The 14,091-nt window shown below is 42.2% G+C and overlaps 1 protein-coding gene across 4 annotated transcripts in view; it reads right to left on the minus strand.

Moving 5' to 3' along the window:
- Positions 1-14,091, minus strand: part of LOC410398 (insulin-like growth factor 2 mRNA-binding protein 1) — a 69,657-nt gene that overhangs the window by 14,613 nt on the left and 40,953 nt on the right. The window contains exon 1 of one of the 4 annotated variants that reach the window (XM_026444173.1): positions 1,860-1,921. The exons of the other annotated variants lie outside the window; for them this stretch is intronic. Within the exon in view, the coding sequence (XP_026299958.1) occupies positions 1,860-1,906 (47 nt within the window). The 5' untranslated portion in view covers positions 1,907-1,921. Of the gene's footprint in view, positions 1-1,859; positions 1,922-14,091 lie in introns of those variants that run through there. 4 annotated transcript variants of the gene reach the window in all.

Raw genomic sequence — 14,091 nt, forward strand, 5'->3', positions numbered from 1 at the left:
TACTATCGCGTTCATGGTACTCTATTTAGAGCTTTCCAAGAAAATCTTCCAAAGAACATTATACGCGTTATCTTGCATTACATACCACCAACACACTTCCATTCATATATTCGCTATTCATCGAATTTTCAACCAACGCTTTTCGTAAAAAGTATATCTTTATATCGTATAAATTTTATCGAGAACCTTTTTTACTTTTCTTTATTCTTAATTTCCATCCTGTATGCAAATCCTTATCGCTACGAAGCATACTCGAAAAAAATATATGTCAGCACGCGTCCAACGTGGTAAATGTGTTAATATGTTACGAATAATATTATAGTAGTATGATAATCTGTCGATAATACAAATCATTTGTCAACTTTAACACCGTTCTCTTAAAAAAAAAAAAAAAAAAATTCGAATATTTTACAAAACTACATAAACTCTGTAAAGATATTTTATAAATAATACACAAATGTTATACAAATAATATCTTCACTTCGTTTGATGAAAACAATTTATACCAATCTATATTTTAACAACATTATCTATCGCAATAAACGCATAAATATCTTATGATTTACGTTTTTTAAAATATTTCGTATCTTGTTCGTCACCTCGTTACCTTTTTCCTGATGTTTTCATTCTATATTCTACACGTATATCGCACGAAAGAATTTCACGAATCGGGAAAATTTCCCGTATTCCAGAGAGGAGGGGGAGAGAAATCTACGTGTGTTGTACAACTGACATAGAAATTCGCGGCTACGAGGGAGAGAGAGTGTGGAACGAGTGAAACGGGCCAGGAATTAAACAAAAACGAATCGACCGTTCGAGTATTATGCGGCAGAATTTCAATTGACTTTGTCCCGGTTAATGCCGGAATCCCTATTCCGGCACGTGGTGTGTCGCTATTATAGCGACTGGCCTCGATATACAAACTGCTAAACGGTCATTTTATTTTTAACTTTACATTCAAGTTCTCCGCGCCGGCTACCGACTGTAACAAAAGGAGGCTTTTATTTGTACTCAATAATATCGAGAGTTGTCACGAAGGTTGGTCTCGAGTCGAGACGTACACGTTAATATCCAGCCCGTTCATAAACTTGGTTACATTCGGGTCTCTTTAAACACCTGTCCACCCCACGCTTAGCCACACCGTCATCTCTCTCTCCGTTTTTCATTTTCTCTTCTCGCGTTAAATATTTACCAAGCTTTCTAGAATCAATCCCCCAAACTCTCGTTTTAGCGTTTTTCTTCTAGACAACAATGTTATCCGCATATCGATACTCGGCGTTAGATGTATATCGAACCTCGTAAACATCGCGGAGGCAGAAAAGCGACTCTCGATGCAACGCAATACGTTGTACGGGCCGTATATCCAGGCCGAGCAGCCACAATGATTAAATAGCGGCGCGATCTTGTAACGCGATCCCGTTCGGGGTATTTTCGTTTCGAAAGGTTGTTATACACGATAAAAGCGAAGGGAATCGTTAACGCGATCCAGGTTCCACCACATCGAGGCGGCGCGGCGTTCTCTTCGAGACGTCGAAGCGACGCCAGCGATTACACGGCTCGGCGAGAAATTAATGCGCGCGCGCATACACTCTATATAAAAGAAAGATGGAAGAAAAAGGCGTACGAAAAGGTTATATACGGACAAATTTGAAACCGATGTATTTGTCGTTGAAGTGTTAGTCTCGAGTGTGTGTACTCGAGGAACGCGTTTAGCAATTCATATTACGCGTAACTGACGCACGAAGTAGAAAAGGAAGGAAGTAGAGAGGCCGAGTAGTGGAGAAAGAAAAAGTCGGATAAGATTCGTATGAATTTTCTTCTTTGTGCGAAGAGTGGAAGAAGTTTGCGTAATTATTTACCTGTGATCGTCCGTGAAAGATGAAGTGTCGATCAAATTGTCGCGCATCGATTACGGTTGTATAGAATTACGCTCGCTACCTTTTAACCAAGAGAGTGCAAGAGAGCGTCTAGGCACACGTGGCGCTCTTAACGGCGTCGACAACCGCGCGCGCGCTCGGGAACGCGACAACGATTTCCGGCCGGTTCGTGGAAGAAGAAGACGATAAAAAAGGACAAAGAACCACATGCCGCGAGAAGGGGTTCGGGAGCGAGGAGGTGAGGAAAAGAAACAGAAGAAGAGAGAGATGGACGAAATGGGACGAGAGAAGAGGCGCGTGGAGGGAGAGAGAGAGAGGAAAGGTACGGTGAGTCAACGCGCGGGAACGGCGACGAATCATCGTCAATTTCACCGCGGAGCTATGCAGACCGGCGACCACTGACGTAATCATACCACGGAGGCACCATTGGCCCTTTTATCGCGGCGTTGTTACCAGAACGATCTGCTTTTCTGCAATGCAAAAGAAGGGGAGGAATAACGATCCTTAAGGGGGATTTCCCACATACGCAACGAGTCACTGCCACTTCCAGGTAGCCACTGATAATTTCCTCTTTGCATATCCGCCGACGTTCTACGCGCGTATGTCAATGTCTTCGTTTCTTGGAAGAAACCCAGCTCCCTGCTGCTGTATGCTCTCTCTCTCTATCGCATTCACGAATCGATTTTAGAAATTATTGTCCAATTTGCTTTGCTCCATGTATATGTGTATCGTCATAATGTCGATATACGTATATTATATTTGTATAAGTATTAAACGATAGATAAGTATGATCTGTGATAAAATGTTGGAAAATATTCCTAACCAATAGATAATTTTTCCTTTACTTCTGAATATTCCTATTTAATAAAAATATATACGTATTTTTTAAATGAGATTATTTTATATGCAACAGAGGGTTAAATTTTTTTGGAATACATTAATATTTAATGAATTTTCTATTGTAAATTCTTAAATAAATTATCTATAATGAAACTTTTATCTTGAAAATATCTGTTACGATATATACATATATCTATCTTTATTCCGTGTAAAGAAGAATGGTAATAAATAAATTTCATTTGTTTCAAACTAAATAGCATTTCTTCTATTACAGTTCCTTCCTAAATATGTTATTATTAAGAAAACATAACGTGTTCATTCTTCGAGCATGAAGGTTTGAATACATTTGAGAGTAAAATTCTGGAGAAAAGAAGCAAGAAGAAACAACTATTATTTTTCACGAGTAATTACCTGATTTTATAACATGCTAAATACCCCACCGCGATATCCCCGGTAAGAGGGACGTGTGTGTAGTAAAATTCTAGTTGGTCGAATTCATTCAGTCGCCGCTTCAATAATTCTGAACGAAACGAGGCGAACCGGCGGGCAAGAGAGACGCTAATACGGACATTGAAAGGCCGACAGTCGAAAAAGGGAGGAGCAGGAGGAAGAAGTGGTAGTGATGGTGGCGGTGGTGGTGGTGGAGCAAAGGACACGCACATCGCCGTCGCGACGCTCTCTTTTCCTCGTTCGGTCCAGCGCTAAGCCGAGAGAGAAGTTTATTCTAGGACGACGAAATTCACAATAACGATCCGTGAGGAGAGCCGTGGCCGCAGACGGGCTCGAGATATTTCTGCGCGACGAATTAGCAAGTTGGTCTGCAACTTACATGTACCAGCCGTCGGGGAACGCCAGCGGGAGAGGAGGAGAGAGAGAGTTCAATGTGAGCGTGAAAATGCGAAACAAACGGGTGAATATGAGTCGAGTCGGCGTTCGAGAAGGCGTGAGCGAAAAAAGGACGGGTCGAGAGGAATCGAGATGTAAATGGCGACCAAGGAGACCAGGGGGACAAGTAGAAGGAAAACAGTCCTACGTGAAAAAGAATCTTGATTAAGAGAAAGAGAAAGAGGAGTAGGAGATAGATCGTACGGGCGATAACAAAGCGAGAGAATCATCTATCGTCGCGTCGGTGTCGTTGAATCGGGTAGAAAATTTCCTTGGAAACGTGAAGTATTTGCCTAAAGGACGCGGAATGATGCACGGCAGGCACGATTGCACCGATTTCTCCCGAGATTATGCTGAATCATTTGAAAGCGAGAGCGACGAACGAACTCGAAGGACGGTTCTCGAGTTCTCTCACCGTCAAAGCCACGCTCTACATATGTATACGCGATCTAGCCATTTCGACTTGGCGACAGGTTTTTTTTCTTCCGTCCGCCAGACGATCGTATTAAAATATGCAGAAACTGTTGAAACATACTCATAATTACGATGATTCCTTTTTAAATTGTAAATATTGGAATATTGAATCATATCGGAAGATGAATCAATTTTTTTATCAATTCGAAGGATGGTAAAATTGAGAGATAATTTCGTGAAATAAACGCGCTTTAAACGTTTGGTCATAACGAAGAAATCTAAATCTAGATCTCGTGACGGGAAGCTTTGCAAACATGCCTTTCACTTCAGCAACAAGTGTCCCTTAAAATCAATTGTCAATAGTAAAAGGAATGCAATGAGAAATTCGTTCGTATGGATATATCGGATCACTTTAACATTTATGGGATGCAAATGTGGAAAGAAATCTTTTGAAACACTTTCAAGGGCGCAAAATTTGAAGTGAAAGTATTGTTTCTTCCTGCATTCGTAACTAATGCGAATTCTAATATAAAAATTTATTGGCACTAATGTGGAATAATAAATGATTTTATTGTTTAAAATGTGAGAAAAAGGAAAATGATGAATAAAAATTACATTTAAGAAGAAAGGATAAAAGATCTGTAAAAAGAAATGTTGACGCAATTCTGAATGAAACTATTTAATGTGTATAAATAAAACATTGCGAAAAAAATAATTTCTAATTTACATAAATAGATGCAATAAATTTAAATATACAGAATGTGAAAAAACACGTAAAAAAGAAAGAAAAAATTCTTTAAAATGTACATAAAATATAATTATGATATTATCTTAGTCTTTGATTTTTTAATAATGTAAAGTGAATTTTATGCAAAAGATGGAACCACCATAGTTAAATACAGAAATACCTAGTTTTCTGACTTGTTCGATTACGAAACTTGCAAAAGTGACCTAAATCCCAGGTAAGGGCGCGGATATCTTAGAGTCGTTTAGAACGACTTGAAGATAGCAGCGGATGGTCAGTGGCGTCACCGGAACATCGATTCGTAATTTCATTTCGCATCGCTTTGGCCGTTAACATCGGCGCGGCTAAGACCGGTGACATGATTTCCAGTTTATTCGCGATTAAAGCGGCTTTAAAATTATGAAAAGTTACGCAATCGAAAGAATAATTCTTTCATCAAAATAAATTAAATTTGATTTTAAAAATATTACTCAATATCGATTTTTTAGATATATGTATTCGCAATATTTTTCGCAGTTTCGTAATGTTTCGACACGATATATTATACGATATTTTTCTTTCGTATATATTTGAAAAACATCGCGCAATATCGAAAGGAATGTTGGAAAGCTATTGTATATGTATATATGTTATTATATTAGCAGATGTATGTGATTTCAACAAAACGAATGCGCTTTTAATTTCAACGAGTATGATGGAACACAACGATCCAATATATCTATAGTCATATATGTAAAGAAAACGAAAACGGATGTAAACAAGTCAAACACTTACACGAGCAACGGTGCTGTGAATTTGCAGATATGGCGAGGTTCGTCGTTGACTTATTGGTAGTCAGCCAATAGCATTGTCCCCGTTTGTTAGCGACGCAACAACGACACTCGTTGGCACCAGCATACCGAAAAACCACACTGAATTTTTCCCTTTTGTTTCGCAGATATTTGTTCCTTCCCTAGTTAACCTTCTTTTGCTCATATGCGATAATCGTAATAGATACACAAAGTCAGCGTAACACAATTCACATAAAAACATACAACACACACACACACACACACACTCTGAGAGAAGGTTAAGATTATACAAAACCACGTTGGCAAACGTTTGAGCGAGTACAGAAGAAACAAACTAATCACGAAGTTTACATGTAATTAAGGAGCACTGTGTGCGTGAACAACACGAAAATACGTACGAAGATTATGCTTGAGAAAATGTTCTTGCGCTCGTCTTGTATCGGCAAAATTGAACGCAAGTTTCGGGATGATGGAGAACACACGCCGGTCACGCGAGTTATAACTTTGTCCGCGATCCGAAGAATTTTCGTCTAAACCGCGTGGCTTTTGGTATCGTGTTACCACCATAAAAATTACAAACTGTTCAAAAATGATACGGCAGAATCATATATGTAAAACTAGTCACCAGGATCGATCAACGATATCCAAAGATCGAAATGGAACTTTTTCACACTTTCTTTTCACAAATGGATTTTCAACGTATGGATTAATCATGAACAACGTGGTAAAAATTGATTCCATACGACAAAAGAAAATATATTTTTACGTTTTACTTGCGTTCTACCAGTTATACACATGTGGAAGTGGAACGCACGGAAATTTTCTACAATGGCTCAGCACGATCGAACACGTAATCGAGATACACAGCCGGAAAAATAGATAAATATCAACGACGAATAAAGTCTATCCGACTTGTGCTGTATATATATATTATATGATTTTAGTGATACCACGTGTCCGTAATATGACGAAGCCAGAAGCAAACTCTGGAATCACTTTTACGATCAGTCCAGCTAAATTTCGACACGTTGTCGCGTGTTAAACGAAAAGGACATCGACGCGTAATCACATACAGAAATCGAAAGAACAATACAAAGATGAAAATTACAAACGTTACTTATTCGCGACAGATTCAGTGAAAAAAATAATTCTTCACGACACACCGTCTCACGTCCCGCCGCGAACTGCGAACGCGAGACGAGCCGGTCGACCCGAGCGCCACGCTCAATCAGCGCGGAAATCGAAGTTGCACGAAGATATCCGGAGAAACACGAACCGCGTTAAGGCAAAAGATTATAATGTACGCGAATTCATAGCGCGGCGAGTTTGCAGAATTTGTTTCCTTTTGCTTCCTAACTATTATCTCTATACGATCGTAATAGATGTATATTTTTAGCTTTTTCGATAATTCAGCTTAATTTCCAACGCTAGATAATATTATACGAATCGAAAAAGATTTTCGGAATAATTGTATTCGATAGAATATATCGACAATCTTCCATTTTCGTTATATTATTTTTTTTGTAATTTTCTCAATTAAAATAAACGATAAAAGAAAAATTACAAGAAATTAATTTAAATGATATATATAATGATCGAACAACAAACTAAACTTCTTAATACTTTCTAAACATTTTGACAATGAATATAAAAATAGATTTTTATTCAAGATTTTTTTTTCGATCGTTTAGGAAGAATCTTGACGCGAATACATTGATGTAAATAGTTTTACCGAAGAGTCGAATTTGAACACACAATGATGATGATATTTTTAATAAGTTTTAATCGCTTCGCGGAGGAAGACGAACGAAAGAACACTGTAAAGAGGTCTCACCGCCGGTCTGTATCGATAATTCATCGTTATCGAAACTTCAAGAGGTCTAGCGTAATCGTCAATTTGAAAGTAAAATCGCGGGAGGAATCGGTCGAACCGAGCCAATAGCTGGAAGCGTGCCACTGGGAACAAAATGCGCACGATCGAACCAAACGAAGCAAAAAAATAATGCAACGATTTTGCCTCAATTTTGCCATTGATTTTTCAATATCATTTTAGACGTATACGAAATTACAGGCTATGAATGCATATGGATTTTAACAAACGCTTCACGATAAAAAAAAATCCACGTTGAATTGAAATTAAATTGAATCGCGTGATTCATCCTCTAATATATCTTTTCGTTCACACGATACGTACACGTGCGTACAATATAATGCTCGATGAACACCTACACAAATGTATCAATATTTATTTTGCGTCATTTATTTAACGCGATTTAACTTAGATTTAAACAGATCGAAAAAGTATATGGCACGTAGGAAAGGGCGGTGGCCGAAAGAGAAACGGAAATATCTTTTTCATTCTGTCGTGCGTAAACATTCGATGAATCCATCGAAAAATCGGCAACATATGAATATACCCTTCATCCGTGTACGAATTTTTTTTTCGGCCCTTTTTCTTTCGTTTTACAAGTTGGCGAACCATTCAACATGAATTTTTCCTAATTAATCAATATCCCGGACTCATGCCGGCTCGACCATGCGTACGGCTCCCTGGCGAAAAAAGGGGAAAAACGTGGACAGAAAAACACGCGTTGCACGAACAATTTTATTTGTACGTAAAAACGAACGGTCGGCGAGCACGCGTCGTCCACGGACACTCGTTCAGAGTTCTTCTATAATTAATTTCCCGATTGTATCGAATACGCGTTATACGAAGTTTGCGCGTGAATTGGATATTTCGCTAACTACTTTCGTTCATTTATTATGTACAATTTCGTATCGTATCATCGCAGATTTTTCCCTTCTTAACGAACAGAATAAATTAAAATAGATATTAAAAAATGCGTTACACAAAAATCCTCATTATTCGATGAAACAGCAAACAAGAATTTTCCACGACAACAAAACGCTACACAAATATAAATAATATATCTTATATAAAAGTGGGATTAGAATTAAAGAAAAGCAACGATTAACAAATAACAGTCTCGTGAGAGGAAATTAACGATTTCATCGGAGAAAGAGTTAGGTTCTCTGCGCAGAAATCGTGATTACGTGGCTGTCAATCGGTGCAAAGATTATGAATGAAGATGAACAGGAGATAATTTAGTCGGAAAGGCTGCGGGGCTTGGTCTGGCGTCTTCCTTTTTGCGAGCGAGCGAGTACCGCCGCGTTCCGCGCGTGATATCGCGACATTAAAAATCAGCACCAAGAAGAAAAAAGAAAAAAAAAACTGGCGTACCTTCTGATGCATCGGGGTGGTAACAGCTGTTGAAGCAGCTGCCACGTGGCCAGCAGACACCTATGATTGTCGGATCGTTTCAACATTTTTTCTCCTCCTGTTTACAATCGATACAGCTTTCCATTGCATTATCGGCGGATTTTTACCCCCAAAAATGGAACAATCGAAAAATCGCGCATCCTGCCGCGCCCACCGCCGATCATTCTTAATTTTTACCAAGTAAACGAGATTATAATTAGATCGTATTATTGAAAATTGCCATTCTCCTCGCATTCCTTTCTCTTCTCTCTCTCTCTCTCTATTCGAGTACGAGGTCTATCGATGTTAATTTTCTCTCCCCTTTTTATATTTGTTTTTAAAGCGGCGCACAAGCGCATCACGAAACGAGTATCTCCTCCGTGGCGAGGCAGAACTAATATCAAGATTAGTCTACGTTGGATACGTATACGGTTGGGTGTACGATAATACGATAAAGAACAAACTGTTGGTGAGTATGTCCATCGCGTTATCCAACCGGCAGGTGAGTCGAGGAATCGGTTAGAGGAAACCACGCGATTACTTTTTGCTTTTTCCCTCCCCCTTTTTTCCTTTTTTTATTTTTATTTTTTTTTTAACCCGTCACAACGATCCGCGCTTCCATTCGGCCAGCAACACATCGGTTCGAGACCCGAGACTTAGGAAAATAACGACACGCCGCACATGACATATGACATATGCGCTTTCGATAGAAACGCGGCAACGTGCAACATTGTCGCGCGTTCAATGCGAGCCCTCGAATTCATTTCGCATCCTCGAAGAATCCGTGAATGCCTTTCAGAAAAAAATATATCCATACACCGACGTTCTAAAATTGTCTGCGCGGTAACGAAAAGAAAGGAAAGGAAAGGAAAGGAAAAGAAAAGAAAGAAAGGAGAAGGAAGAAGAAGAAAGGGGAAAAAAAATGACTCGCAAGTGTCGTAATTCCGGCCACCCCCGTGGCTAATGCCCTTTCCACCGATTTGCGTAGGTGGAGGGAGGGAAAGAGAGAGAGAGAGATGGAGGAGGGGAGAGGAAAGGAGTCCCGCGAGCAGATTTGAAAAGGCATCATGCGTCGATCCTGTTAAATTTTTAGAGATGAGAAAACAATGGGGGTAAATGCTGTTTCTACAGGGGAGAAGAGAACCGGGGTGCGTTAATCTCTCTCTCGTAACTGGCGCCCCTGTTCCTTCGCCCAGACTTTTTCTTCTTACTCCTTTCCCCCGAGCCGCTGCAACAGGGAGGAGGCAAAGGGTCTGACATCGACAATAGGCATCGAGGAAGTCGAACTCGGGGATCTATGCGGAGAATGGAAAAGGAGCGACGAGCCAAGTGGAGGAGGAGGAGGAGGAGGAGAAAGAGAGAGAAGGTAGATGGTGGTTACGGAGAAAGGAGAGATAGAGGAAGAGAGAGAGAGAGAGCGTCGCTGTGGAAAGGCAGCGTCGGTCCTAAGCCCAATTAGCAATTTAAGGCAATAAGCGGGCGCACTCCCTTGGTTACGTTCCTGCGTTCGGTATACTCGACATTATTTCAGAAGGGAGACGATTCTTCCACCCCTCTTACTTCTCTCTTCTCTCCACCTTTGCATCGGTGAATCGCATAAACATCGCGAAGGCATCAAGCGTGGGTAGACAAATGCCAAGTGCATATATATTCGGTGGAATAGAGATCCGTTCGTTCTTTTTCGCGAGTGCTTAATGCCACGGCCTACGTTAAATATCCGACTAACCCATCCCCTTTCTTTGCTAACCTTTCCAATTTACGACGTAAAAAAAATTTATTAGAATATCCAACTAACCCATCCCCCCTCCTCCTCTTTGCTAACCTTTCCAATTTACAACGTAAAAAAACTAAATTTATTAGAATTCGTAAAATATTTTTCCCGAACGAATTGGAGAGATTTTTATATATTTTATTGATCAACGATTAAAAATATTTCCAATAGAAATTTTTACTTCGGGGAAAATTAAAATTGCGAGATATACACGAAAATATCGGTTAAAAAAGCGGTCGCGCGAAAATAAGACGGGCCGATTTTACACGCGGGAGTGTAGATCGATAGGGAAGGGGCGCGTCTCGTTGAATTTGAATGCGCTATAAAACCGGCGGGAAAAGATGGTCTTGCTCTTTTAATAAGGCTGTATCGGGTACGGGTTTAATCGGTGTGCGTATACGAGGAGAATTGTGGCCAGACGAAACGCGAAATGCATTCTTAACTTCCTCCCTCTTTTCCTTTTCCCTCCCCACAATGGGTAGAGGTTTGCCGGGCGGATGAGCGAAGGAATGGTACATACAGAGGGTGATAAATAAGAGAGGACGAGAGTTTATGGCGATCCTACCCTACGCACAGGCCTCTTCCTTCCCCGGCCTTTCGCGAATTATGCGTCATGCCGAAGTGAATGCATTCAAATTGACACGATACCGGAAGGAAGGCAGAATTGCGACGACCACGACGACGACGACGACGAATCCCTAACGTCACGGAACACAAGACAAATTTACCAAAGCGGTACAATACCATTCTTTGTCACTATTTTGCCCCCCTCTCCCGATGTATCTACACAGAGACGAAAACTACTCGAGTATATAACGCGACAAAACGTATAAAAGAGACAGAGAAAGCGTATATCTCGGATAAAACGTTTCTTCGCGTTTGTTTCGCTTTAAAATTTCGCTTTCTCTCTTTTCCTCCTCTTCGAGATGATATGTGTGTATATATATATATATATATATTTACGACTTGATTAACGTTTAATCCTCCTTCTCCAGCTCCTTTAACGGCATGGCCGCGGGTATCGGTGTGGGGGAAAGGAATGGAGCCAGCCCGGTGTCAAAGAGCGGAGCAACGGAGAGAAAATTTCGATATTTTACGAGGGGGATACAACACACCGGTGCCAGAATGCTCTCCGTTTTATTGGCCAGGAATGAAACAGAGGTGGCGGCGATGCGATTTCTGGGGTAACGTCGTTTTATGGTTTCCGTCAAGAAATTTCATTCTTGCACTGCACCCTTATCGAGCATTATCCCCGCCACTGTTGGCAACAGCTCCGCCAACCTCGAATATACCCCGAATATACATTTCTCTCGCATAATCGTCACCATGTCTCGAACGAAGCGAGAGAAAAAGAGAGAGAGAATGATCGAGCGTGCGTGTAACGTATACGTTAATGTTCCAACGCACAGTTGGAATTTCTGGATTGAAAGAATTTGAGGAGAGGCAAAAAAGAAGTATTACAAGTAATACCGTTTCGATATTCTTCCCGATGAGGAGCATTAAAGAAGGGAGGGTAAGGTAGAAGAATGTTCGATATATTTTTCGATAGGGAGCTGGCGCATCGAACGTCGCCTGAATTACTCATGGTTTGCTCGACGCGAAACACGTCTCACACGGAAACCACAATACGATTACCAGACTCACGTGCCACGTTTCGTGATCGATAACAGGGACGTATTTTCCTTTTTTTCTTTTCTCCTCCCCTCTCCCACCGAGGAAGAAAAGGAAAATTGCGGGACGATAAATCGAAGGAGAGGAAGAGAGAGAGGAGGAGGAGGAAGAAGGGGATCGATAAGCAAGAAGATGACCTCGACGAGTTTCTCGGATGAATTTTCGCGGTGGGCCGGCAGTCTTGACGACAGCGGTGGTATCGGCAATTTTTATTTCGACGTCAGAGGCGTAGTAGAGGCCTGATTGGCTGATGAAAGGCGCGGAAGTATCGGTCTGTGCACAAGGATCGATAAAAAGAGTTGCAGCCGAGGCGAGCCCGGGGTAAACGCCCAGGGCCAGTGGGAGTACATTCAGGATCACGAGTGGTCTTCCATCAGATTAATGAATCGCAAAGTGCATTCATGCACGTCATATGCATTTGTTGATAAAAGTCGGCCGGACCTGGCGCACGCGAATTTAATAATCCCCGCCGCCTAACGAGACGGGAGAGGTCGTCGACGGAGAGAGAGAGAGAGACGGAGAGCTTAAAGCCCGGGAACGAGAGCTCCTCCAACGCGCCGCAAACGTTTCTCAGCTATAGTCAGAATTAGCCACGGCTGCCTTTTAATATCGATTCGATTGATATTTCTCGACTCGATCGAGAAACCGTCTGAATACCGCGACGCGAGCAACGACAGATGCCTCTTCTCGAAACAAGAACGCGTAAGAGGAGAGAAAAAGAGAGAAAGAGAGTTGGTCAAGCGATCGGAGATCTACCGGAGAACAACCTTGACCCAGGAATATAAAGGGAGAGGAGGGGTGTTCTACTAAGAGGGCGTCGAAAGGAAGGAAGGAAGGAAGGAAAGTTTGGGATCGAGAGTAAGAAAGGCGGGCGAAACAATCGCGGAAGAGAGTTTGTTGGCAGAGGGGGGGGAAGAAAAAGCGAAATAAGGATCGATGGTAGCTGCAACCGCGATGCTGAGGGTAAATGGCACGATGCTGGCAGCCGCGAGGGTGAGGTCCGCGAGGAGGGTAACCTTGACCCGGGGATGAACGACCCTCTCCCGTAGCACGTGGCGCCCCTTTCGTCGCTCCTCCATCCCTATTCTGGACTTTCACGACTTCCATTCCAACCCTCTTACTCGTCCAACGCCGCTCCCACCCCCTCTCTTCCCCTATATATCCTCCCACTACGCCCGACTACGCTCGAGCCGGCGTCGCCGGTGATCTCCTCCCTCCCTCCTCTCCTCCATCCACCCCCTACACCACCTCCCTTTCGTCTCTTCTTCGCCCTTCGACCCTACCCCCCCTCGACACAGAGAGAGAGAGAGACCACCTCCTCCTCCTCCTTTCTCTTTCCCCGCACGAGCGAAAACCACCGCTCCTCCGCTTTCTCTTTCTACGCACTCTCGCTCTCTGTGCAAACTTATCGCGAGCAGCCTCGCACTCGCTGCCCATTGCTCCCATCGCAACTCCCTCTATCTCCGTCTCCTCTTTCTCCTCCCCCTCCTCCCATTTCCACCACCATTCTTGCGTATTTTCCACGAGACGACGCGAGAGGCAAGGAGGGTGGAGACCGAGAGGGAAATTTCAAGGCCAGAGTACAAACCGGGGAGAACGACGCTCTCTCTCCGGGTTGTTTCGGCATCGATACCGGACACACACACGCACACGCACGTACACGCACTCCTTATCCCCGTTTAATCGGTAAAAATCTTATATCGAGCTCGCGTGACCATCGATGAGCGCACATCGGATGGAGACGAGAGAAAACACCGACTACGAGGATAATGCGAGAGAGAGAGGATTTGTATACGTTGGAGCAAGGAGGATGGATGGAAAATCAGCGAAATGGGAAG

The sequence above is a fragment of the Apis mellifera genome, linkage group LG12 (genome assembly GCF_003254395.2).
Source record: "Apis mellifera strain DH4 linkage group LG12, Amel_HAv3.1, whole genome shotgun sequence".
NCBI lineage: Eukaryota > Metazoa > Arthropoda > Insecta > Hymenoptera > Apidae > Apis > Apis mellifera.